The following is a 27,844-nucleotide window of genomic DNA, read 5'->3' as shown; positions in this document are numbered from 1 at the left end:
AACTTCATTAACTTCGCTGGAGCAGGACGCTATATCAGATCCTTAAAGGGACAAGATGCCCAAGTGTGCGGGCCGAGAAGGAATCAATAAATCGCCGAATATTTTACCAAAACCCAGCACTAAAGTCAGCGTCAAAGGAAAAGAAAAGTGGTGAACTAAAAGAAAGGACTTGGATGAGCGTAAGCAGATCAAGGAGCAGGGAGAAAACCATCATGATTTATTTACTTTTGAATGTCTTCCATGGCAGACTCTTGACCCCAGCCAGTGGTTCGAACTTCGAATGAAGGCCTCCGCACACCACACATTTCACGAGTATTTTATTGGCTACGTGCAACTGCGCAAACAAATTTACATGACACTGAACTGAAAGGTGCTTACCCACCTGCTCCACCTGCTCCTCCTTCGCCTCTTGGAGCACTTTGGAGCCCCTCAAGCATTATTGAAAGATTGATGAAAGTAGCGGCGCAGGAGTTTTTTTGGCTTCCTCGTTTTCTAACTATCAAGTGAGCAGCCCAAACGGCAAGAATTCCTGTCAAGATAAATGACTTGAGTTTCTTTTTTACGTACAAGTATGTATATATATATATATATAATACTATGTGTATCTGCGGAAAATTATTGCTGTGGCTGAATGCTTATAATGAATAATGAACGATTTTCCGCCCCTTTTTTTTGTGCAGTTTTATTGTGGCCGAACAATAAAATGCCTCGGCCATTCAGTAAATTTGCTTGTGGCCTGGCCAACAGAATCCCCACCGATAAGGTCAAGATTGGCAAAGCGTTGATATCCCTTCACACTTTGATTTGCCTTCTAACTTCGGGACTGGGCAGCGGTATGTATTAATAGCTTTTATAATGCCCAGTCCACGTCGATTTGTATGTGTACTTGGCGTAGAACTTGGCGAACATATATTGCTGGCCATCTTGGTGGGTGTTTCTAGGCCCAATTCAACGGCAGTCAGCAACTCGCTCACATTTGTCTGGCTTTCGGTCGATTTGCCGGGGGTTCGTTTGATTGAACGACGCTCATAATTGATACATTTGGAATACGAGTAGATCTGGTTGACCCATATTTTCTTGGCTCCTGCTGACCATGCAGTAATGATGAAATGCGGTTTCCCCTTCAAATTCACTTGATTGATCTGGGTCATTGTAAACGTTCATCTGGTAGCAGTGATAAATATTTTTAATTAAGGCGCTCAAAAGGACAGCGAAAAATGTAAAACATGTGCCTGCGTTTATGAGAAAGTTTAATATATGAATTAAAGTAGCCACACATTCCGTTTTTGAAATTCTTTTGAAATAAAAATGTGGTTTTATTCACATGGTTTAAGGAATATTTATGAGCTTTGGCGACCTTTCCGCATACATGACGTCCAGGCGACTTCCGTTTCCGGTCTAGCTGCGACATGGGAAAACTTTTAGCCTTTATCGTTTGAATTTCTGAAGCCATTGCTAGGCGCTCCTTTTCCATATAAATAAATTCAAATGCCTGCACACTTCTTTTGTTTCACTTAAACCTTTTCCCCCCTTGCCTTAAACTTTCTCCCCGAAGCATTGGCATGCATTTGGCAAGGAGATTTTTCTGGTTTCTGTTGAGTAAGAATTGTTTTAGCATTTCCGCTTAAATTTGTTTAGCTCGTAATTCTTCGATTTCCATTTACGCAATGGAAAGTACATATTTAAATAAAATACAACGCTGTCAGTTGAGAAAACTAAGCTTCTTCAACCCACAAAAATTGCACTTTCAACTGCAGCCTGGCAGTTGGTCTGCAGTTTTCAGCTCTGACATTTTAAGTAGGCATTGTCGTGCAGGGGAAACTGTAGAGTGTAGAAGAAGGAAAACACATCCTAGAACAGCGGCTCTCTTGTTTGTTTTGTGATTTCCGAGCGACCCACAATTATGATCACACACACACACATCACCCGATTCCCACTGCCTTGCTCGATTCCAAGCTGGAATTGCAATAGAAATAGAAATAGAAATGGAGCCATGCGATGACTGGGGCTCCCTGGCATAATAGCCAAGCACACAGTGCCTGCAAAAAGTATGCGATATGCGAGCACTCACAGAATCACTCGCCGAGTTCTGGCTTTGTGTTCATGTTTGCGTTCATGGCTGGGTAATTGCGGCAACGCCTTTTGGTAGCGCAATTGTGGCATTTTTGCAAACGAACACCGACCCGCCGAGCACACTGCAAAAATAATGCCTTTCAAGCACATGCAGAAAGGGGAATAAATTTTTAAATAAAAAGTAAACCAGATATACGATTAATTCATTGAATACATTGCTATATATCAACATTTACACTTCCTGAAAATCAATTTAATACGAGTACAAGTTATTAAGGATATGCATATAAAGATTTGTTTTAAATATTAAATATATATGGCAATTTCTCATTCATTTTTTTTTTGGCAAATTTAACTGCGCAATGTAAAATCACAAAGCCATTTATAAAAGTCCAACGAGTCTTCACTCCATCAAATTGGCCCTCGTTTCTTTCTGTCACCGCCAGATGGCCTTTTAGCTGGTTGTTTTCAGCACTTAAGTATAGTAAGTAAACGGATGTTGACTCGCCTTTTGTGTTTTTTATGCAGGCGCTTGTCGTTTTTTGTTTTGTTTATACGGCTAATTGTTGGCGCGTGCTTTCTATTCATTTGTAATGCGGCTTAAAGTAATAAAATAATTAAATAATTATTTCTTTTTTATCCCAGCTTGTTGGGGGGATTTTCATTTGCTTGGGGCTAATTTTAAACGTATGATTTAAGAGCTTTGTTCACGCGCGCAATTGTTAGACTTTTTTTCCCCCATGAAATGTTTTTATTTAAGTACACCCAGGCACACAAAACCTCTAAGGCGATGCGATTTTTTGACACTTTTATTGTCCTTTCTGCTGTTCTACCCCCTGAAACGGCTTGATACTTTCGTCTGGTGACTTATTGGCGTAAAAGTTTTACAGCCTTTTGGCCAACTGCTCAGAGTTTCAGATCGCTGAATGTGTATGTGTTTTGCAGCCAAATGTATGCCGTAAAGCGTTTTACAGACGTGCATTCCGATTTTCACAGAACTGGAAAACCGACGAAAATGCACACGGGTTTTCCTCTTTTAAATGGAGAGTTATGTGATGTGGTTTGTTTTCGCTGGTAGAGGCTTCGATGTTGGTCAGGTAGTTAAACATATAACTTAAAAATTATTACTTACAAATTTAAAAGAAAAAGAAGAAGTCGCCCAAAGAAATTATCAACGAGTATTGCATTAATTGGGGTACATACTCTATGTCAGCTACAAAAGACTATTCGACAGTACAGCATATAAGTATACCCCTTTGCTATTTTCTCGTAACATTCTTGGCGCTTTTCCGCTGAAAAGCGGAACTTTAAATAATCCGCATACGACGTGTTCCCAATAAATTACCCAAATTATGGACGCGAAGCCGTCAGGCACAATGGCCTCCAAGAATGCCTCGGATTGGGTTGGTAAGCCGGGTTGAAGCCGAGCCGGATTCCCAGCTGACGAGAAGGAGTCGAAGTTTTGAGGGGCGGACAAGGAGGTGGTGGTGGAGAAGTGGCATCTTAATAAATTCTCATGCGCAACACTTTGACGTTATTAATACGCTGGGGCTGCGAGTCGAGTGGCGTGCACGCAGCTAAAACCAAACCGCTAACCAAATGGCGGCGAATTTTGCTTAATTACACGGCTTATCCACGGCAGACGGCAGACAGGCGACGAGTGCGGTTGCAAGGCTGCTTGTATCCAAGGCGTTTCGAAAAGGGAAAATTAATTTCGAATGTCAATGTGCTGGGGCGTTTAGGATGCCCCACTGCTGCTCTACATTTATTTGCTTAAAATTCGATCGGAATTTATGGACGAGTTTGTGCTGCAAGAGGTGGCTTAATTAAATGAGCGCAAATTCCATCGGCCACAAGTTCATTGAAATGCGCACAGCATACAGGTTTAACCAAATGGTAATGAAGTTGGGTATCTAATTTAGTGGCTAATTTCCTAGACATCTTAAGGCCGCTTCCGTGCCGCTGTCTCTCTGCCAGTTTAAGGAAATTTCAATAAAAAAGAACTCGCTTTTCACCTTGTCATGTTTAACTGACAAATTGCGAAAGGTTTCCAAGCCCGCATGTGCTGATGCACTGGGAAAAATGTAATTACTTCTTGGCATCTATAGAAATGCCATGTCAGGCTAATTGCTTTGTCCTAATAAATACCAAGAAACACAGGTAACTTGCCTTTAATCCAAGTGGCTTCTCGCAGTGTACTTCCAAATTGACTTGGCATCGCCATTGATGAGCCCCGCCCATCGATGTGGGCAAACAATCTTTCTGCTCCGGCATATTCGCACTGTCAACGCAATAATCAGCCGGGCGGACTGACATGTTAAGTCAGTGTGTCGTCAGGACCGACATCTTAACAACCCAACAACCCAATAACCCAACAACCCAACAACCCGCCAAGCCGACTGCGAACTCACCCTACTGCCCCTACACCCTACTTCTGCTGGCAAATTACACGTCTCGGATTTGAATGCCTCGGTTATTTCCTTTTGTTTTCGGGCGGCTGTTTGTTGTTTGCCTGTGTTTCGTCGTCTTGTGGCATTAGTTTAAATTAATATCGGGCCAAGAAGGTATGGTAATATGGTAAGCCACCCAGCCCGCATGCACAATCACATCGGAATCCCTTGTCGTGTTTTGGGGCCTCACTTACTTGGCTTTGGGGTTAACTAACGATGGCGAATGGCAGGCGATTGGAGCGCAGCAATAGCCTAAATTAAAATGCCTTGCCAGATAAACATTAATTGTTGACTAAACCAGGACAATTTGTGCCGCACCTGGTGCTAAGCTGTTGGCTTAAACAAAAGGAGTGGGCTTAAGGAAATGCTGGCCCAAAGCTGTTGGCTGTTTGATGTGCTGATTTCAGTTTCGGTTAAGCAATCGTTTGCAGTTAAGCAATTGATATATTTTAAAATATAAATGCCTATTAAAAATCAAAGCTTAAAAACATGCAGCTGCTGGTCAATTTTGATCGCAAACAAACGCATCCTGCAGAAAATCGGCAAACGCAGCGTCATCCATGAGTCCCATTTCATCCAGGATCCACTGCTCATGGTCGATGCCCCTGAGTTCGCACACGACCTTGAAGATTAATTCCTCCTTTTGGGTGTAATAATCGGGCGAATTAAATTGGGTGTCTAGCAAATCCGCTTCCCGTTTCAGTTGTAATAGTTTCCTATGAAGGTTATGGCCCTCAGCATTGCGTTCATCGGCTGAATTGAGGGTGAGCATGGCCAGGACTTCGGACAGGTGAGACTGAGTGGAAGAGTCGGCCAATTAGTCAGTTGACCACTAACATAGTTAATCGGATCTGGACCTACCACTTTCGATTGGCTGCCCAGTAGATTCTCATCGTGGGCAAACTCGACCGCATATTGTAGGCCATCCATGGTTGGGATTTCAGTTTTGGCATACGAATTCATCGGAGGTCTGGGGCAAACTGTCTTCGCTGTCGGAGCTTGGGGCTTGTCACCATTTATTGGCCTGCAATTTGTTTACATTATGGATGGTGTGAGTTGACTCGCTTCATATCATGTAGCAAACCCTTTCCCTGAGGCTTCCCATGTGAGCGTACTTGTTTATTTTCGTTGCCACTCATCGATGTGGCACCGACCCCCTGAATTTCCCCGCGAGCTGCGCGTTAGAAGTTTAGCGATTCGACACGTAATCAAAACAGAAGCGATTACTCAGCTGGAAAGTGTTGTGCAAATCAAACATCAAGATTTCGGTTAGTAAACTAAAACAGGTAATTAAATCCTAAGTGCAACCCAGACTAACAGAGCAAAAAAGTTTTCGGAATCGATGTAATAATAACATATATGTTGGAAACTTACTACGGGTTATGAGTACTTTCTTATATGGGTCTTAAAATGTTTATAGCCCTCTTTTACTTAGTAACTTTTATACTTCGTACTTTTCACTTAAACTCACTACTTAGAATGAAAAAATGTGCTCAAAACCACTCAACGCTAAGGGACAAATACTTATTGAGGGTTAACAAAATACCCTTTAATTAAAAAACAATTGTAATTGCCTTACACTCAACCCCCTTTTTTGATGGATTCAGAGATTTCACAACTCCCATTTGTCAGCTCGCAGGGAGTATAAACAGACGAATGAAAGTCAAGCTATAAATCAGAATCAGATTGGGCACACTTGAGAAGCATATTTATCTGGTTGAATTTTGATTTTTCGCATCGGGTAACGTGAAGAATGAAGAATGCCAAACAAAAGTTTGGAAAAGCTACCGTAAACGAGCTTCATGCTCAAGCTGCTGCAGTGAAAAGTAAATAAAATGGATATATCCACGTGAAATTCAAGCCAGCCAGTGTAAACAGAATCAGAATCGGAATCAGAATCAGAAATAAAACGATAGCATCGAATGGCGCTTAGACAAATAAACAGAGAATGCGAATTGGGAATGCCATTCGGGGAAAATGAAAAGCGGCATATCGGACCAATAAAAATTGAATTCTTGTGAATTTTACTACTAACGTACTTTCATATTGCGTAAGGAGCGAAAGAAAAAACGATTTTCTACATTTTTGTGTTGTTGTTTAAGAAAACTAAGTTAAAAACCAAAGGCAAAAGTTGATGAAATGCATTTAAGTTGTATTTATTCTTAAGCTTTAAGCTAAAAAAATACTAAAGATTTTAAAAGCAAACTCGTTAATAAAGAAATACAAATATTCTTACTTTAAAGATCTCTCCTGTTAATTTAGGGTTTTATTAGACTTTTATTGCATTCAATTGCCACCAGTCAATTATGTTGTATACCAATTTTCCCCAAGCGAGGCAAAACAAGAGAGAACGCTATAGTCGAGTTCCCCGACTATCTGATACCCGTTACTCAGCTAGTGGAAGGGAGAAGGAGAGTCTTAAACACAGTTTTTGGCGGTTTGTAGGCGTTATAGTGGGCGTGGCAGAACGTTTTTTGGCAAATCGATAGAAATTTACAAGACTAATACAAAACTGAAAAAATATCGAAACATTTTTCAAAAGTGTGGGCGTAGCAGCTTTGGGCGGTTTGTGGGCGTTAGAGTGGGCGTGGCAAAAAGTTTTTTGGCAAATCGATAGAAATTTACAAGACCAATACAAAAATGAAAAAATATCAAAACATTTTTCATAAGTGTGGGCGTGGCAGTTTTGGGCGGTTTGTGGGCGTTAGAGTGGGCGTGGCAATATGAATCGACAAACTTGCGCTGCGTCTATGTCTCTGGAGTCTGTATGCTTAATCTCAACTTTCTAGCTTTTGTAGTTCCTGAGATCTCGACGTTCATACGGACAGACGGACAGACGGACAGACGGACAGACGGACAGACAGACGGACGGACAGACGGACATGGCCAGATCGACTCGGCTACTGATCCTGATCAAGAATATATATACTTTATATGGTCGGAAACGCTTCCTTCTGCCTGTTACATACTTTTCAACGAATCTAGTATACCCTTTTACTCTACGAGTAACGGGTATAAATAGCAGAATCATTCAAATTGTGCTTAAATTAACATAATTAAGAAATTATGCCACACTGAAGTTAAATAAGCCAAATTGTTGCACTCACACAATGCCGCTGGCAGCCGAAATTGCCATCGAGGAACTCAACTCCTCAATAAGCCGACTTGTGTCTTTGGCAGGGGAAATGAAATAAATCAAGGCTCATTAGAGGCCTCGAGGTGAACAGGACACATGTTGTTTGTGCGCCCATCTGCGATTTCGCCTACTCCGGTGCAGCAAACCGGGCCAAAGCAAAGTCGACAGTCGATGTCAACTTAATCATCGTCAAGGCAACACAGTCAACAGAGTCAACACACTCAGCGCCTCCAGGAGTGGAATTTCAACTCCTTTTTTTGTGGCGATAACACGACATATTGCCAGCTCATTATGGGCCCGCCTGTCTGTCTGCGAGTGTGGGCGTGTCTAATGTGTCTAACGAGTCTAGCGCCTAATGGGAATGCCTTCTTTTGTCAGTTTTCTACGTATTCTGCGGCTTTCCAACGTCCCTGCACTAATAATAGCAGTATTACACAAGTAATTAGTCACGCATTTAATTATTATTTATGGGCTGTGTGTGACAGTGTAACAGTGTGTGCGTGGCTCCTTTCGCTTATCTTCCTTGGGGACACCAAATCATTGTGTGTGTGTGTGTGAAACAATTATTACATGCAATTATCCACTTGAATGCCTGTCCCTGAATCATCAGCCAACTCACATATGACACATCAGATAAAAGTTAGTAGTTCTGCTTTCGATTGGCATGCTATTACCATATGCATGTCTAGGCGAGTAAATTATAGCTGAATTGTTCATATGAATGAATTCGCTAATATAGTGGAATTTTGCAGGAAGTAGAAGGAATTGAAGAGTTCTTTGCCTTTAAAGTTGCCAAATGGGTTCTAATCGGTATAAATTGAAATGAAAATCTTGTTTTGATCACAACTAATAAATACCAAGCTATTACGAGCAGCCCAATTGAATTGTGTGTTAAGTGTTCGAGGGCAGCTGTTGTAGTCAATCGGGTTTGGAGTTAAAGTTCAATCACGTAAATCACGGTGCCAAATCTCAAGATGTTGGTTCGCACAAACTTTTATCGATTGAAAACTTTTCGGCCTGGCCGCGTATTATCAGCTAGCCAAACTTGTAGTCGACAGCTGCCGAATGGAAAAATGAGATTTGTTTGTTGCATAATAATTGGCGGCGTCAGTGGGCAACTTCAAATGGTCCAAATCGAAGCCAGGATTTTTGCGCCAAAGGCAGCCGGAAGGCAGAAGTAATACGGCAGATTGGCGAAGTCAAATCTCTGATGATTGGCCCGGCACGTTTCCCTGTCAGCTGTTTATTGAGGCGTGATATAATTAGCATAACATCGACACGGATTCGCCACCAGAGGCATTACGAGAAAAGAAATATATACATTTACATATTATATATGTACATATATATGTGTGTGGGGGGGAAAGCCAGCAAAGACCAGGCTTAGGCGCAATTTGCTTAATGCTAAAACTTTTAATCACTCATACGCTCCGTGGCGCCAAAGAAAAGCGCCTGAGCGCCGGCAGAGAAAACACAAATTTTACGTCACAGAAAAGAAGGAAAAGGAAAAGATGCGCTGCTTTTCCCCGCACCAAAGGCAAATAGTAAACAAAGCGTTGGGCAAAATGAAATAAGTGTAAATACGACAACAATTTACTCACACACCCATACACGCACTCAAATGGGCGTATATGTGTGCGCATCTGATTAAATACAAGTGTGTGTGTGTGTGCCCATGCGCATGTGTATGTGTGTGTGTTTGTGAGTTGGGGCCTGCCCATATGACTTTTATCCCCACCGGATGCGAAGATGCCAAGATCCGTGGGGTAGTTGCAGCTCCTTGGGGCTTCCCCCCAAAAAAATTCATTTGCTTTCCTTAAGCTTGAGTTTAATTCCTGCTTTGACTTTTGCAACGCACACTCAAAACGCCGAGTACAGTGGACCCTCTCAAAGTGGCATGCAAAATCAAGTACTGTACTTCAAGATGTATTGACTTAACTAAAGTAATTTGTTACGGGTTCTCACTGTAGGGTTTCAAGACTCTCAGCTTGCAGAAAGGGCTACTGTAACTTTGTTCAGAAATAAAAGAAAAGGAAGACTAATTTACAAACAAGAAAGACATTTATAAAAATCTTTTGAGGATCAGTTAGGAATATATTTAAAAAAAGGCACTCTATTTAATTCAATTTAATTGGCTTACAAGGAAAGAATAAATAAACTTTCAAAATAAACTTTCAAAATGAAAGAGTGTTTGAGAGTTCAGCGCCTCGCTGTGCGACTTTTCTTTTACTTCTGGTGGTTTTTCTGTTCTACAGATTACAATGTAAGCTGCGGCGCGTTAAAGTGCGACTGTGTGTGTGTCAGTGTGTGTGTGTCAGTGGTTTTGGCTACTGCTGTTGGTGTTGGTTTTGGTATGGCACTGTGGCACTGTGGCTGTGTGTGCCGACCTATTTGCTTAAACACACTCTAACTGGCACTCAGCCCGCTTTTCCGCTTTTCCACTTCTCCACGCCTGCGAGCAAAGAACTGCGCCCTCGGAAAACGCCTGGCTGCGTCTTCTACTTTCTCTGCTGCCTCAACACATTAGCGAAAGTGAAAGCCGCCATAATGACTGCCCCCAGTTGATTTCCATTCGCCTTTCCTGCCAGTGTATGTGTCTGTGTCTGTGTTTGTGTCTGTGTCGGTGCCTCAAGCCCATACATTTATATTAGTTGAGCGAGACACCAAAAGCGAGGAAAATGCAAATTGGCTGGATTGAGAATGATGAGAATACGTTCTCAGCTCCTGAAAGGCGATTACTTAAGCTTGTGGTGTAAAAAATCGTGGAATAGGAGCTAAAGGTTTAATTATGAATTTTGTATTTGCTTTTCACAAGTGTGTTCATCTTGAAATTCGAAAATGTTGTCTTTTTTGTGAACTGACTGGGTAAAAAGCAAAGAAGTCGCTGAACCAAATGTAAAATTCACACTATTAATTGCGAAACAAGGATTTCTAGAAACTTAGTTAAAAACCTACAGGATGTTTTTCGTTCAAGTCCACTTCCTCAATATATGCGTTGTAACTTCTGCTTAATCCCCGCCCCTTTTTCCGGCTGCCAAAAACTTGGATGAAAACACAATTTTGAAATGTCAGTGAAATATAATGGGAAATTCATAGCCAACTACCACTGCCGGGCATTCAACATTGAACTTTGTAAATCCTATTTACTTTGGCCTGTCAATGGTGTTCGTGTGCGTTCGTTTCATCGACATCGAAATTGCCATCCCCGAGCGGCAAAGAAAAACAAACTTTTATTAGTTTTCCGGCCGAACGTTAACCGTATTAAAAGGCACTTGGCAGCAGCGCTCAACATAAGTGGGTGGGCCCATATGCGACGCCATAAAGCAAAGTATGTCACACAACTGATAATCGGAGCCACAACAACAATAGAATGGAAATTGAAAAACTGTATCATACTTATACGGGCCTTCGAGGATCTCGAACCTCGAACTTCTTCAAAAGCGCATAAAAAATCAATGGCAAGTGCCATGTGCGCAATAAATGTCAGCTACAAACGAAAACTTCACATGTTTTTCTTTCTTCCTCCCTCGACTTCCTTTTCCAGGACTTCCGCTTTTTTTTTCGGCGCACATGTGTGTGTGTGCGCCAATTTGTAGAGCACACTTATGAGAGCGGTCGTGGAAGGCCCGTCCCCACACACAAATTGAAATCCGCCATAAATCGGTGAGCGCAGACTGACTGAAAAGAAATAAAGCAAAGTCGAGTCGATTCGAGCCTAGCCGAGCTGATGACAATTTATTGTTCACACTTGCAACTGATGATGGTGCTTAGGGGACCAAACACACACACAAACGTGCGCCACGTGTGTGCGTGCATATGCCTGTGTGCGTGTATTTGCCAAGGAATATTTCATTGTCTGGCAGCGCCTAAAAGTAGGCTCTACAAATTGCCAGCCATTACTCTGCGCCAATACCAATACTCCAAAATATATTGGCGATATATTGCAACTTAGAGATGGAAGCCAAGCTAGGATAAATAAGATAATTTGAAAATATAGTAAGGAAAAGAACATACAAACCTATGAGCATACTATTTAAAAATACTAAATTAGTTAGCTATAACCAACAAAACTTTGAATAAGTTCTAAAGCGGCTTACTGCCTTCTAATTTAAATGCAGTATTTGAGCATACTTATTTACTAATAATGCGTAAATTATTAACAGGCAATTATGGCACACATTTAATCCTAGAGTTTGATATACATTATTCTGTTTAATTTAAGTATTTTCTAATTTGCATTTGATAAAGTTGTTCAATGTTTTCCCAGGTGCTTGCATTTTCGTTTCCAGAAGCTATTTTCATTTCGTTCTTATTACAATTAATAATGCGTTAATGTGTTCGCCTTGTTCGTGTGTGTCTTATCCATGCGATATTTGAATTGTATAATATTGTAAACCGATATTAATTTGCTCACCTAAAAGGTCAGTAGACTAAAAATAATTTACCGGAAGTACTTGGAACCTCAAGGAGCCGCTGAACAAAGGTGACTGGAGAACCATCTCTTTTCGCCATTTATTTTCCAACACAAGTGCGAGTATCGAGATGTAAATTTATTTTATTTGCGTTTTTCCAATGGCTGTACAGGTGTGCCGACGATTTTCAATTGTGCGTCTCTTGTGCTCCTGGCAGGTGATGATTTAAATGGCCGGGAAGTTTTGCCGACTTTCACGCTCTTTCACAACTTTTGCGGGTAACTAAAACTTTTGCAGCGCCTAGGAAAGTTATTTCCAAATACCTCAGACACACACAAATGCAAAGTTCTTCTGCACCTTAAATTATGCCTCGAAATCGTATGATTAAAGGTGAATTTTTTCGCTTGCTCAAGTTAAGGAGCTTATATCGAAGCCACTGGACAACAGCAAGCTAGATGTTTCGCTGCGGCTCGTTTAACACATTTCAATTCATGCCACACAACAAAAATCCACTTTCCACGACCTCCGTTGGCATTTATGAATTGTTACTGGCGATGTTGCTGCTATTACGGCTACTAAGTCTCGGCTAATAGCGGCTTTAAAATTTATAGAGTTTTTGTACTGGCAGGCGGCTTAGAAGCGAAGTGATTGCCCTGCGAGTGGGTCGGCTTAATATTTATTTAGCATTGGTTCTGTTTTTGGCCCAATGTTGGCTCGTAATGTGAGAGTTTTCACGTTCTTTTGGCTTTTCTTGGCTTGTCTTTTGGTTTCGGGTCACCAATTAGAAGCTTAGAAAACCCTTTGCTTTTCCGAGAAAGAGTATTCACACTTTGGAGTGAGTGAGTCCCCAAAGAGGCCGACGTTCTTTGTTATTTAAGGCGTGGGGCTGGGCTGCTTGCTTTTTGACATATTATGCCATAATTCCTGCGGCAAAACGTTTAGTTGAGCTACATAAATAATAAATATCCAGGCGAAAGGACTGGCCTACATACACAGAACATGACATATTCGGGTTTAGGGACCTTTTCGGGCTGACGATGATGGTGTACGTGGATGTATCTTTTCTTGGGTTTTCTGATTTACAAGGCTTCAAGTCGGAACTTCATGCTTCAAGTGCTCTCCTTTGCCTTTTGCCGTTTGCCGTTTGCCTTTTAATTTGCAATTTGCATTTTTGCCCCAAACTCAAGTCGTGCAGCAAAATTGTTTTCGTACAGATTTAGCATAAAATATTGAAAACATCTACGCAAAGTAATAGCAATGTGCCAAGACTTATGTAAAATTTATTTTAATTGTTTTTTTTTGGCGCCTCTCCTCCGACATTTTGCTCTTGCCTGTTCACATCGATATGCAAATTTTGGCCAAGTACAAGTCCAAGTGACTTGCGAGTAAATCGAAAAAGTTTTGATCTTCGAGTAAAAACTAATAGTCGTAAATATTTATGTGTGCCAATGTTTGAGCTTAGAAATGAGTCCAAAAAGCTATGTGAGACTTAGTTGCAAGTGGCTGGGAGCAGTTCAATCTCGGTATTCTGGCGATGGCAGACCGATTTTTATCAAATTTCCACTTTTCCACTTTTGGCTTAGGCAGCAGAAACGACTATTCTTTTTCCCCTTGCATTGCTAATGAAATTAAATTGAAACTTTGCCGGCCTCGAATTTGTGACAAAGTTGAGAGTGCAAGGATAAGGGCTCAAACCAATTGGTCTGGCAGAGGGATTTTCAAAGTCTAATCATGGTCTGCGTTTGAGAAAGTTGACTTGAAAGCAATAGTTATTTAACGGATTACAAGTACTGGAATCCTTTACAATGTGTTTTTTTAATCCCTCAAGGAGTAATTGCATAAACTGATTCTCAAGGCTCTCATAACTACTAAAAATGTACTTAAGTTAATAGTTCAAAAGCGGATTACCAGTACTACACTCTATTTCTCTTCATATACATATACATTATTGTTCTTTATACTTTTAGGAGTTTTAGTATTTCTCAATCAATCTTTTTTTCATTTTTCCAAAAGCATAAACGCAAATTCCAAGAGAAACCATAACTCTTGGCAATTAATAGCCATTGGCCACCGATGAAGTGCTCCACTTCGCCTCCATGGGCCATTATGCTCCTTGGACGCCTTTGCAGCAGCTGTCTGTGGAAACTGGGCACATTCATCATCTTGCCACATAGAAATTCATGTGAGCGAGACATTTGCCAACAGCCTTTGGCGATGCTGCACTTTCAACTTCAGCACTGAAATTCCCGCGAATATGTGTCCTATGTGTACACATTGAGTAGATATGTGGCAGTCCAAACAGGTCCTGTAATCATGGCCCATCTTGGGTGAATCCGTTTTGTAGAGATTTCCCAGCCGCGGGCTCGTTTGCTTTGGCCGCAGCCAACTTCAATGGGCCTAGGCCTCAAATAGGTTTGTCTAGCCAGTGGCGAAATGATACTCCGCTTAAACAAATATATCCGCAGAAAGGGCAAAAAGAAAGGAAAAAAGAAACTCGTGAACCTTTGGGACATGTTCTCGCACAAGAATGTTGCGCAACAGTCCACGGACTTCTTTTGATATGCTAAATAAAAACGGTGAACAACGATTTTAATAAATATTCCCCACACACCCAGTCGCCAGAACCGTCAGAAACGGCAGACAACTAGAAAATATCCTTGAGGACATTGATGGCACCGGCTGCTTATTGAATTTTTCAAAAGCCCTTTTCTGTTCTTACCAACTCCCTCGAGGAAAATGTGCTTAAAGTGTTTCGAGCCAAGTGATTTTAAGGAGCTGTAGTTGCATCGTTGTAAAGACTTTTGCTGGTTTTATTCGGGGTCAAATTTGGCAGTTGAAGGTTTTAAATTCTGCTTTAAGTTTCAATTGATTCTTAGGCGAATCTTTTAATGAAACAGCTGCTTTAAGGGATTACCAGAAGGCTTTTATTACTATATTAAATTATAATCTTGCTACTGAAAAGCTCCTGAATGGCAACTACTTTACGGGTTCATCGACACTAATATTCACTGTCTGGTGCACCTCTGTTCACATTGTATCTGTTATTTCGAAAATCCTGTCATCGCGAAATCGGCTTATACATTTACACTAATGCCGTAAAATGAAATCATTATGCTGACAAGGGTGCCAAATTAATCTAAGCTCACAAAAGAAAAGCCGATTTTCCGTCTGCCGAAGATCGATTTTAGCGGCAATCAACGCCTTTTATTTTTAGTTGACTGAAGGCTTGATTTGCCTTTTATGACCCCTTTCAGAGGATGAAATATATACATATATATATTTTTTTGCCTGCCGTTGATATTTTCGCAGCAGTTAAAGGGTATAAAAGTGTACCTCGGCGGAAACAAAGCATGAAGTTTATGACGGAAGAGTGGAAAAAACCGGAGGATGACGGCCATCAACCGCAGCAATCGGTTAAACCAACCAAAGCGGGCCATTAAGCTTCCCAGCAAGTGAACATTTTCGGGAGCAAACAACAAGACTACAAAAAGTCAACTGCGATCGTTAAATCAGAAAGCCGCATGCGAGTGCCTGCAACATCATTAGTTGCAGTTCACACACTCACACACACACTCAAGTGCAAGTTATGCCACCAGATAGTCGCCCCATGCCCATCTGCGCACCTCTTTTTGCCCCCTTTTTTTTGAGGCACTCGCATGCGCCGCATTTTTTTGCGAGGTGTCCAAATTAAATTTGCATCAGTTGCTCCACGAGTATCTAAATGATGCCAAAACTGAAAGTGTATGTGTGTGCAACAGCGGCAGTAACAACAACAGCAGTGGCAGATGAAAGAAGCGCGGGTTGCAGCTGCAAAAAGTGCTGCACTCACTTTGGTATTTTGTATCTAGTTTTATTTTTTGCGAGCTTTTTTCTCATGTTTAGACTACTTTTCCATAAAAGCGGAGAGCTCTTTTGCCGCATATTTTCTACAGTGAGCACTGTCTAAGCGAAACTCGGACTTTATTTTAATTATTTTGCAGTCTGTTTTTGTGTGCTACATACAATTTATTAGTATCACTATGCAGATTGTGTTAAAAACTAATGTGATTTAAAATTTTTTAAGAAAGAACTTAAACATTTCAGAAATATATTATAATAAGTTATTAAAGTATTAAACGTTAACATAAATAGGACAACTAATAAGGTAGCATTCAAGTTTGTACATCTCGGCGTATACGTAATATTAAAAAGTGTCAGGAAAAACTATCAAAATCACTCACATTCTGATATGTGTAATATAAACATAATAAGTATTTATGACTTCTTCTAGTGATATTTCGAATAACTACAATTACCATTTAGGCATTCAAAAGAGTTAAACATGAACATTACCAACATGCGACCCACTGTAAATCGCTGCATCTGTGTGTGTGTGGCTATTCCGCCCCCAACCACTCACCTCCACATATGCATGCATGAGTGTGCCCGAGCGGGGGGGTGGTGGGCACTTAAATAATTTAGATTTTTGTGTCTAACATGCACAAGTGCCACCCCAATGGCCTAAAAGATTCAAGTGCAGCCGGCAAAAGTGAGTGACCCAGTTAGAGAGATTGGAGGCAGTGACAGGAGGAGATGCAGATGGCGGTGGACATGGACTCGGATGTGAATGTGGATGCGGATCTGGATGGGAATGGGGATGGAAATGGGATTGGGGGTGGAGATGGAGATGGTTGCCTTGGTAGCCTCCGAGTTGTGGGCGGTGCAACCTGGCCATTATCAGCAACCAAGTCGCGTCGCTGTTTTGGCGACTGCTTCGCTGCCATTATGCGCTCATTAAAATGTCAAATAAATTCAAATGCAGAAAACATGATTTTTCGCTTTTTGCCACGTGGTGCAAAGTGCGAGGTGCGAGGTGCACGGGAGTTTCGCACGTGCGAGGTGTGGATTGCAGTTAACGGTAAAGATAGTCCGTGCTGCATAGTTGCTGAGTGATTTATAATTTATACGCGTTACTTGACACGAACTTTGAACTCTGAACCGCGCACGTTGCGGCGTGGCAATGAGAATACTGAACTTTGACTGCGCATTGAAATTTACTATGAATCCTTAATATTAAGTTTCTACTTTTCTTGTGAAAATATGATAGTTTAATGCAGCGTAACGTGCTTTTTTTGGATTCTTCCTGCTGGCTTTTAATTGAGATCTTCCGAAACTTGACATGCAAGAAGATATGAGTTTTTGCTGGACAACTTCGGGCATTTCCTGTGCCTCACAGATTCCACTAGCCCATATCCACATTGGCAATTAAAGTGCACTCATTTATTTTAATTAAAACCCGTTTCCATTGTTTAGCTGCGTCTTCCGGTTGAAAATAGTAAGGAAATCGTTTAATTGCTTGCCAAGTGTGATATATAATTATTATGAGTGTTTTCCCCATTGTTTAGGTTTTTATTGCTCCCTCGCTATTCGTCCTTTAATCCCAACGAGCCGTAAAATGCCATCTCATGGTGCATTTTTGAAATAAACTCGACTGTGCACATCCAACCAGTAATATACTCGTAGTAATATTCCTGTAGTTGAGGGGAAAAGAGCATTTTTACCGAGCATTGAGTGGCATTTAATTAATGTTCTCCCCTTTGAACTATTCCTGTCTGCTGTTCTGCAGAGCAGGTTATTAGGCATTATGTGCTTTTTCAGTTCCATGCAGGTTAAGCTATAAAAGCAGTTTATAAAGATCTTAAAGGTTCTTAAAGCAGAAATTAATAAACCTTAAAACGGAGCAATTTGGTAATTCAAACTTCTAAGAATAAATGTGAGCACTTTAGTAGTTAAAACTTCCAAGAATAAACCCGTTTAAAACGGAGCAATTTGGTAGTTAAAACTTGTTAGAATAAAAAATGAGCCCTTTAGTATTAGAAACTTGTATGATTCTAAACGTTTTTCCCTTTCTCTCATCACAGCTCATATCGTGGATGGCAATAACGACCTGTTGCCCATGGTTTCTGCGCCATCGAGCATTGATAACGATTACGTTTACATAGCCTCGGTGAATAGGAAATTTCCACAGTTCGGAAACGCCATAGATGATGACCGAGAGGCCGAGGAGCAGCAGCCCGAGGAGACCACCTATCCGCCACCCGTTTTCGACTTCGGAATGCCCAGGAATATTACAACACGGACGGGACACACGGCGGCCATCAATTGCCGCGTTGACAATCTGGGCGATAAATCGGTGAGTAAATTGCATTTACGAGCTTATCATTGAATAGATTTCTCCCCGAACCGATTTTCATTTTAATGCATTTTTAAGCAAAATATTTGGATCGTCAGTGAAGCTGAAAATCAAGTTAGCTCTAAGTTTTCCCATGCAGTTTTTCCCCCAGTCGCAACTTTCAGTTTCTCAGTCCCCATTTTCCCCATTTCCCGGTTCTTGGCCATCCTTGTTCTGCCGGTTCAATGAAAAAGTTTGTGCCTTCCGCTCAAAACCTTCAGTCCTTGGCCTTTGACCAATGCCGAGTTTACTTTGCGAACTCGCTTGTTTTTCTTTTCTTTAAGCTTTTTAAGTTCCCGGGTATTTTGTATTGGATTTCTTTGACTGACACTACTTTGTACTGGTTTCAATCAAAACGAGCTAGCAAACTGGGGGCGAATGTTTAACATTGAATTGCACAGATGCGTCTTAATGGAGAAATGTTTTCATTTTATTTTATTGCTTTAAATGCAAAACATTCTTCAAAGAAGATAATATAGCTAATAGTCTAATATTTCTATAGTTGCAAACTAATTATAATTTAGTCTACATTGAAGCAGCAAGCTCATTTCTGAAATGTGTCCTCCGCGTAGATAATTACAAATGGGCTTTTGTTAATTTAGAATCCAAGTGGGTTCCTGGATTCCCTACCATCCGATTCCGAGCCATGCCATCCTTCGCAATCACCATCCATCTCGTGCTCACTAGCGTAGTCTGATCCAGATTTACTATCGCCCACCTTGCGGGTCCATCTATTTTCCACGAGCTCATCCGCGCTGCTGGTGTTCCCTTTCGCCACTTTGACACTTTTAGTTCCGTTTATATCTCCTGCCTGGTTTTCCCCATTTTTCTCGTTTTCCCGCCTTCATTTTACCATTTTCCTTTTTTTTTTTTTTGTGGCTGCTTCTGGGGATGCGAAAAGTTTTGTTTGCCCGCGGCCGTCTGGAAGATTACTTTTTGCCCGCTGCAGCGGCGACAGGTTCTTCTTTCAGTTCGCCTGGCATTTTTGGAGGGGCTTTCGGCAACTTTAAGCCGCTCACATTTGGGGCACGCACTTGTCTCCATTTTCCCAGCTCATCTGCTCCTTTCTTTTGCTCGCCTGAATAAGAAATGTTCGCTGTATTGGATACGGTGATATCTGTTTTGAGCTAAACCCATTTGTGTGTGTTAATCCCACGGCTCGATTTGATTGTCTTTGGCAATCGTTTTCAGGGATATATCGAGTTCTATTTAGCTTTCAAGTTTTATCCATTTATCCTTTAAGTAGTAATGCATTTCGTTCGTTCATAGCTAGAAGCCACTGTAGCTGGGTAAAAACCTTCAGCAGATTTAAGAGTTCATTTTGCCGCTTGGTTTATTAAATTTTCGTATCTATATATATATGTATATATACTTTCGTCGAGTTCCCAAGCAGCCGAGTGGCAGGACCGGAGGCAATTTTTAAAATTGACTTAAGCACTGGCACTAACAGCATTTGGTGTCCCTCTTACCTTTTTTATTCATCCCATTGCAGGTATCCTGGATACGAAAACGCGATTTGCACATTCTGACTGCAGGCATTTTGACCTACACATCTGATGAGCGTTTCAAGGTGCGTATACGTAATCTGGGCCAAAGTTATCCCTCCTCCCCCAAATCTCAATCATCCTTTGGCCCAGGTAGCTTATTTAATGTCCGCCGGGCTTGTAAGCAAAGTCAGCTTAATTGCGTATGCAATTCGGGCCAAGCAAGTTGTATGCATTGATTAAATTTACCAAGGACTCGGTGGGCCCCACACCCACAGCAGCGATTTATCTTGGCATCCTGTCTCACCCACCCACTGTTACGTCTCTGTCTGTCTCTTTTGCTCCCGCTGCTGCCATCTCTCTCCAACCCGAGCAGGTGGTGCGGACCGCCGACTCCAAGGATTGGACATTGCATGTGAAATATGCCCAGCCACGTGACAGCGGCATCTACGAATGCCAAGTGAATACGGAGCCAAAGATTTCGATGGCATTTCGCCTGAATGTCATAGGTGAGTAAGGCATCCCTGTCTGCTCCATTTCCGCCTCCCACCACCCAAATCCTCCCAGATCCTTGCCAGCTTCCCGAATGTCCTCCCCCAAATTCAGTTGCATACGCATTGTCAGCGAGTTGCTGGCATTCGCACGACCTGAAATGGCAACTTTTTATACACTCTGCATTTCACTACGGCGAAGGGCTTTGTAAATTGGCCGTAAGCTTTGCCCGCTTCTCCTGGGCTTGGCAAAGATCTACTGGCACACAGGGTGTGGCCAAAGTTACTCCTTCGGATGGTCGTTCGTCATAATGGTTTATCCTTGCCATGCTGGAATTTTTAGGTAATCACTGGGACATCACTTTGCGGATTAAATGTCCCAAGCTCAAGGGCTTCATTCCAGATCAATGTGAACTGGGCAGTCTATGATTTTAAGTAATATAATTTATTTTACACAATTTTTACTAAGCTAAGGTTGAAAACTATAAAATAGATGCAGAGACTCGTCGAGAGTAACCGCAAACGAATTGATCAAATATTCCTGTTTTTAGTATGCATAGAGGCTGGCATTTGCAAGTGTTAGGGGGTTAGGCTTTAAAGGTGAAGGTTTGGAATGGCAACCACTGTTGGCACCTGCCAGTACCGTTACTCGTCCCGCACCAAGGCTCCACCATCGACCCTCTCTTTCCCCGCCCCCCTTTCAAACCCCCCATCAACGGAAAGTTCGGTTTGTCTATTTTTCTACACGCTTTGCATGCAAACGCAATTTGCATTTAAATTCAATACTAAATTCATATGCTGCCTTTTTGAAATACACACTAGAGCACCGGCAAAGGGGGGGGTTTTGGGGGCTGCTTTAACCCCTTCCCCCCTACCACCCCCTACCACCCAGGAAGCTTTAAGGAAGAACCTCGTCCTTCTGCCTCATTGTTCTGCCATTTCACAAGTTTTCTACAATGGATTTCCGGCTGCGAGTCGAGAAGTCGACGGGGGGAGGTTAGGATACGGATACCCTGTTTGTTTGCGGCTGTGTGTTGCTATAAATTGCCGCACAAAGCATACACGTTCATGTTTCATTCATGTACGTAAAATTGATTTGGAACTTTTTCGCCGTGCCCGGGCAGCCAAGCGAGCAAGGCAGTACTCCACGCCGGGGAATCCCCCGGATCACCCGGATACCCCGGACATCCCACGCAGTTAGTCTAGTCGTTTGTCGTCACCGTCGCTGGGAGAAAGTTTTGTTTGACCAGCGTGAAAGTTAATTGAAATAATCGGACGGAGTTTGCTACTTTGGCAGTGATTGGTTTAGTTTCTAGTTGAAAGTTTTCTTGGCCACTATCAGTAAATCTACACGAGGGAAAATCTTACTAGCAAATAGCTCAGTATTTATAAGCGTTTGATTTAGAAGTAATATTTAATATTTAAATATTTATAATGCATTCCTTCAGAGTTTGTATGTGGCTTTAACGTAGTTAATCACCAGTTTAAAATCCGACTTAAATGGGTGTGTAACCCCCGCTGATGATGGATAAAAGGCAGCCAGGACAAATTGCCTGCCACCGGCAGGATGCAGTGTGTCTCCAGTTTATAACGAAGTCGAGTGGAAGGGTGTGGATCTCATCAAAAGGCAAAGTCGTATCAGCATTTCAGCTTCCGCAGTTGCCTTTTGCCGCTTGCAACCTGGTGGTGCACAACATCCTGCCCGCCTGCCAACCAAACTGCACTGCGGATGTAGTAATCCTTGAGTGCGCTGCTCCTTGGACAGAAGGAAGGAGCGGCGACAGGAAGCCGACAGGCATGTTGCCACCTGTAAGGGTGGGGCAAGCTAAGGCGGCAAGTCGTGGAATTTATGCTAATCATTTGCAACCCAGAAATCGCGTTTTAAAAATGTACGCTGTCGTCGTGCGAATCACGCGTTGCGTCGACGGAAATATTATTCACTGATTTATGCCGAAGGAAACCAAAATTTATGCCCATGAAATATTACTCAGGAGTATAAAGTGGTTTTATGCAGATACTATAACTCGGAAAACAAAATGAGCAAGGCATGTCATTAAAAATATATTTAATTAATATTCTCCCTACTTTGTGGGCTAGTCACTACAAATTTGTACGATTTGTTAATAAATAAAACTAACTACTCCCTTTAACTAGAGCCTAAGTACTAGTGGGATTTCCCCATCATAGCAAATAGCTAATATTGAAGCGTGTTTATTTTCCCCTATTCCAATCTCGGTCACTAGTGAACGCCGATGGCATTTAAGACGCTATCTACGAGGGCGTCAATGGGATCCACTAATGCCAAGTTAACTAACTAACCGAATCGCTTCCCCCTTCCACCCCTGGCCACCGCATCCAGTGCAGTGTGCTTAGTCTGGGGTGCTCCGAAATCCGCTTTTATGCCCCACTGCCCAGCAGTGGCAGTCGTCGACTTGTGTGGATGGATACTACTGCTGCTACTGCAGCCTTCTGCCCCAAAGCCCCGCACATCATTAACAACGTCAACATTTGACTTTGTTGACTGCCTGCTGTGTTGGCCAAAAACGGTCGGCCAGCAGCAACGCACGGAAAAAACATTAAACCAATTTTCAGTGCCTATAACGTGAAAGTGATGTTGGTAACAGGATTCTGGAGCTGGAGCTGGAGGTTCGGTTTAGTTCAGCTACTCCCCCCACACATTTGTCTCTGTCTGCGGCAGCTGCCGTCGAGCCTTTCCACCCACCACCCACTTTTCTTTGCCCATTCCCGACCGGAAAAGCCAACGCCAATATTAGAAAAGCCACACGTACAAACATATACGTATACTGCGCGTATGGGGAACAACGTTTAATGGCACATCCTAATACATCGGCCAATGGCCCAGCGTCTGGCTCACAATAACAACCGGCTAACAACACTTAAAATGTGTGTAAAATGCGAGACCAGCAGCCAAAGCCAATAGCTTCATCGACAAACAATGGGTCAATGAAATGGCCAAAAGGCGGCGGTCGGAGCAAGTTGCCCCGAAAAGCCAAGGCCATCAGGAAAGCCCAACAAATTTTTATGTGCTAGTTTTTTCATTAATTTTGCTCGGGAAAAAGGCGTTTCCTCACTATAAAATTTGTTCTTCAGCGGAGAATGAAATTTTGATTTGACGCTATTAAACGATTTTTACAACTTCCAGAGCATTCAGTATACAAAATTAAAAGTGCTTTAAATTTTTGAAATGAAGTATCGATTTTGTGATATAAACCAGCGGTTTTTTAGAACGCATAAAGTAAAATGGGTTTCTGCCTTAAGTTAAAATTATAGGTAAAATATGAGCTTGGCAGATCAAAAATAAATTGAAAGCTATCAAAAGGCATATACTTTTATGAAAGCATTTCTAGTATGTTATATGTATATAATAAACGTTTTAAAGAAACCTGGCAATTTGATGAAGCCTTAGCTTTAGTAGATTAGCATTCCCATGCACCATGTGCTCAGATTGAAGTCGAGACTGGGTCCAGTTAATAACAGGAGGCATCCGGCTGAATGGAGTACTCAGTCGGGCCTCAGTTTACACAGTAGCTGCTCATTATCAGGCGAAATCTGGGCTGCGTACAAGGCGTGGCTCCAAGGTATTCCGGTCAAACATGAGGCTCCATCAGCAGCACACGTACACCACACAACTGTGGGGCACTTTCATGTGCTAGAATTGCCGGCAATTGAATCCACCCGATTCAATTCAACCCGTCTCGTAGCAAAACCAGAACCAGAAGCAGAACCCGAACCCGAACCCCATCCCAACCCATTCCATCTGAACCCAATCAATTGCGTCGCACTGGAATTTGCGTTTGCAGGACGCATGATTAGATGCAGTTGCCCAACCAAGCAGCAACCTCATGAGTGGAGCGTGTTGGGGCGCCTAGAAATGCTATTAATCAATTTTGGGGCTCGTTTCATGGCGTTCCGCGGCGCATCGCAGTAACGCCGCCAGATGCCAAGGCGATTATTGCCGGACCGACGGACCTCTATGTCAAAGTGGGCAGCAGCGTAACGCTCACGTGCCACGTGAAGCAGCCGGCGACGTCGGCGCAGGATATTGGTCCAATTTACTGGTACCGCGGCCCCTACATCCTCACCCCCTTCGTGGCCCATCCGAATGACGCGGCCATCGATTTGCAGCGCATCTCCATGGAGTCCACGCTGGCCGAGAAGCTGCAGAGCAGGTGAGCCACTGGGTGCACACAATAGCACAATAACACCATAATGCATCGCATTTCCTGCACTCGGGAAAATCGTGGGATTCACTTTAAATGCTTCATATTTTATATCAGTTTATATCAGTTAAGTTTACGTACGAGCAACTTATGCCAAAAGTAGTAATTTAGTTCATCGAAACCAAAAAGTTTGTTTATCAAATAGAAATTTAAAAGAGAGCGTTATGTTGCATATTTATATTAAAAAGGAACTAGTGAGCTTTTCATAACAATTTAAAGATCTTGAACTGTTTGCACTTTCTTTACCATTTAATTGCACATTAAATTGGTGGTTATAATGATTCAACAAGCGATTAAGCTCGAAGCTCGAAGGCTGGAATTTTTCCTCCAGTTTGCCAGCCGGAATGCCGAAGGGGACTTAACGTTCCATCAGGTGCGAGATTTTCCAGTTGCCTCATGGCTGGCATGCCGAGCTTTGATCGATGGAGTTGATTTAATCGAGGGGGGTTGGGGGGTGGAAACAGGTTGAGGGCGGCAAAGTTGACGCAATTAAGCTGCACGTTTGCCTTAAGCTTCTCTGCGCTTTGGTTTCCATGTTTTTCAGATTACGCATTGCCAATGCTCAGCTGCTGGACACCGGAAACTATACGTGCATGCCGACCACAGCGGAAGCGGCCAGCGTGGTGGTCAATGTCATCAATGGTAAGAGCGTTCCGGGCTTCGGACTCCGGACTTTGGTCTACGGACTTTAGTCTACGGACTCCGAACTTAAACAAATGTATCTGCCACCAACTTTCTGTTTCTGTTTCTGTTTGTCTTCCCGTTCTGTGCTCCATAGACGAAAGCCCCGCGGCGATGCAAAAGAGCAGCGCGATCCGGACGAGTGGCAGCATACGGAGCAGTCGGATGCTGCTCCTCCTGGCCATGGTGACCAGTTCCGTTGTGCGATGGCTTATTGGTGGCCGCCACATCGGGTGCAACAGCTGCCGCGATTCCTGCTCGAATTTAACCACTCTGCATATCAATTACTGCAACCTGCGTGCGAAAATCACCAGCCACTTGGAGCAGCATCGATGTTTGGGCCCTGGAACGCTGGCGGAATCATGATAATTAAGTGATGGCCACTTGAAAAAATCCAAATAAAATCATCCTGTATATAAAACTGAATTCATAGTTAAGCATAACTCATTTGTGTAAATCTGAAAAAAAAAGGGAGATGGGAAAACCGCTGTACGAAATAATTAGTTTATGTTATTGCTTCATCATCCTAAACTTTGATTATCGTTTATTACAACGTTAAAATGATTGTGAAACTTTCCAACTTTCTATGTCTGCATTTAGTGGTTTCCCATCTGGCATACAGTAAACTAAACTATAACTATAACTATATTTAATGCTAATTTGTATGCTAGCGTAAATATTTATGTAACAATAAAAATAAAAAAAAGGTGCCCACGTAATTATCGAATGAAAACGCGACAACAGACACAAAGCTGCATCGCATTGTTAGTTTTAGAATGCAAATATTATTATTCGGGTTATTTTCCGTTTCTGTTATTGCAATTAGCTAATTATATTTGTCACTGTGAAAACACTTGAAAACCAATTGAATTCAAATCTCATTAAGGCGACCGGCGCTAGAAAATAAAAACTGTTTCAAATTGCATTATCAGCATACGGAATGTATACATAAAAGGGCCGCAATTAATTTCACTTCGATTTAGTTATAGACTATCACATATGCAGTGTGCAGGACGAACGATTTGTAACCGTAAATATATCGAATTTCTCAATGAGAAACACTGAAATGTATTTTGTTGAAATAAAAACTTGATTTTAACCACATTTACGCAACTACTGTTACTCCAACTGTAATTTTTGTTGCAGCTATTGATTTTCCAGGACATTAATTAAATTTCCCTGCTGCCAGAAATGTGCCATTATGTAAGTTAACCGTACTTGACAATGCCCTTTGTTTTATAATTACAACGTTAAATGCTCGATAATGTGCGTGGGCTTAATTTAATTTCGATTAATTCGTGCCGTGACATGAAAACACGGCAAGTCTAATCGACGCAGAGCCAGCCGCTAAAGCATTTCGAATTAAGCGGATCTCGATAAGCCACCGCCATCGCCACGCATCATCAGTTTCCAGACGCAGGCTACACCAGGTACACCAGTGCGTATACTTAATTTCGAACTCTGACCTCACCTTCGCCACTTGAACGCCATTGCTCCCGCGGCAGTAAAAGGGATAACAATCGGCGCCAAAGGGCTGGTGTCGCTCCGGTCAACAGCAATACGTTACGCTTTCTAATTCGTTGCGCCAGCCACACGGGGCGTATGCGCGATTATCAGCAGCCGCAGCTTGTGTACATTGTGTGTGTGTGTGTGAGTCCGCATAATTACACGCAGTTGAGTCGCTTAAATGAAATCATAAATTATCCGCCCATTCGCTCGGCGGCCTTTCACTTAATTGTGTGCAAATATTTTCCAGACGAACGCAACTCGCACACTGATTGATACATACATGTTTCAGCTGACTTTGCTGGTAATTTGCAAATGGTTTTTAGGACACTGACAGCACTCGTGCACTTAATGTAATTATGTTCAATTTGAAATGGCAGGCGAGCAGTTCTTTATCACGAAAATGCCAACTAAATACAGGTACATAGGCGCGCTGTGCAAAAACCCATTTGCCGTCCAATTTGGCAGCTCTTGTAACTGGCGAACTGTTTTGGCGCAAATTTAAAACGAAAGGCAAATAAAGTTAGCTGCTAATTTAGCCTGGCAGTCCGTGAGCGGCTGCAATTAAAATCTGAAAATAGTTTCATGGCAACTTGAATGCCTGTCATTGTCGTCAGCGTCGTCGTCGTAATATTTTGCAAACTGTCGAGGTAACTCGGCCAAATAAATTGAACCATTAGCACGAAAAGTCAAAAAGTAGCCCAGTCCACTGGATGGATGGAAGTTCGTTGCAATTGTTTGTTGTTTACTTGCGAAGAAATAACCGCAGGGCCGCAATAAACGAGACACGAGCGGCGAAAAAAGTCCAACTCGTCACCTGTCTGCCCGTCGGGTTCAGTTCCTTGCTCCTTTGGCTCCTTTGCTCCTTGCCCACTGCTTTTTCGTCCTGTGCTGTCCTGTCCTGCTGTCATCAAAGGCAAACATTTATGCAGTTCGGAAGGTTCGGGCTTTTTGTGCGGGCGTTTTGCTCAACTTTAATTGTATTCGGCGGTATGCGAAACTAAATTTTCGTATTGTAATACGCCTGCAGACAAAAGGCCAAAACGGCAGCTCATAAAAACTTTTATCGCTTTAAAGTTCTGCGAGCAATTACAGTGCGAAAGTTAATTAAGCACCGCAAGCAAATAGACGGCGGAACAGGCAGTTGTACGAGTAAGTC

At 42.3% G+C, this 27,844-nt stretch overlaps 2 protein-coding genes across 5 annotated transcripts in view; one reads left to right on the top strand and one right to left on the bottom strand.

The window, feature by feature from the left end:
* Positions 1-26,283, top strand: part of LOC6527209 — a 38,905-nt gene extending 12,622 nt beyond the window's left edge. For 2 of the 3 annotated variants that reach the window (XM_002088267.3, XM_039371463.1), the window contains exons 3-8: positions 17,972-18,243; positions 19,775-19,852; positions 20,143-20,275; positions 24,204-24,447; positions 25,043-25,140; positions 25,277-26,283. In XM_002088267.3, the coding sequence (XP_002088303.2) occupies positions 17,972-18,243; positions 19,775-19,852; positions 20,143-20,275; positions 24,204-24,447; positions 25,043-25,140; positions 25,277-25,545 (1,094 nt within the window). In that variant the 3' untranslated portion in view covers positions 25,546-26,283. Of the gene's footprint in view, positions 1-17,971; positions 18,244-19,774; positions 19,853-20,142; positions 20,276-24,078; positions 24,448-25,042; positions 25,141-25,276 lie in introns of those variants that run through there. The other variant, XM_039371464.2, reaches the window with a different exon arrangement.
* LOC6527210 lies at positions 4,931-10,739 on the bottom strand. Of its 2 annotated transcripts, none has more exons than XM_002088268.4 (3): positions 10,615-10,739; positions 5,385-5,547; positions 4,931-5,319 (listed from the first exon to the last, which is right to left on the bottom strand). In XM_002088268.4, the coding sequence occupies exons 2-3, from the start codon at positions 5,484-5,486 to the stop codon at positions 5,026-5,028; spliced, it is 396 nt and encodes a 131-aa protein (XP_002088304.2). In that variant the 5' UTR covers positions 5,487-5,547; positions 10,615-10,739; the 3' UTR covers positions 4,931-5,025. The 2 variants fall into 2 exon arrangements, with proteins under 2 accessions (XP_002088304.2, XP_039227399.1); XM_039371465.1 differs by lacking the exon at positions 10,615-10,739 and adding an exon at positions 6,103-6,184.
* Positions 26,284-27,844: the final 1,561 nt, after the last annotated feature.

This window comes from Drosophila yakuba, chromosome 2L (assembly GCF_016746365.2).
Source record: "Drosophila yakuba strain Tai18E2 chromosome 2L, Prin_Dyak_Tai18E2_2.1, whole genome shotgun sequence".
Lineage (NCBI taxonomy): Eukaryota > Metazoa > Arthropoda > Insecta > Diptera > Drosophilidae > Drosophila > Drosophila yakuba.
The sequence above is the reverse complement of the archived record's forward strand: the minus strand, read 5'-3'. Positions and strand labels throughout refer to the sequence as shown.

Excerpts from the sequence above, each read along its gene's own strand:
- LOC6527210 (XM_002088268.4), bottom strand. The coding sequence starts at position 5,486 with ATGAATTCGTATGCCAAAACTGAAATCCCAACCATGGATGGCCTACAA. Across the intron at positions 5,320-5,384 it reads TGGGCAGCCAATCGAAAGTG|TCTCACCTGTCCGAAGTCCT; the intron begins GTAGGTCCAGAT and ends TCTTCCACTCAG.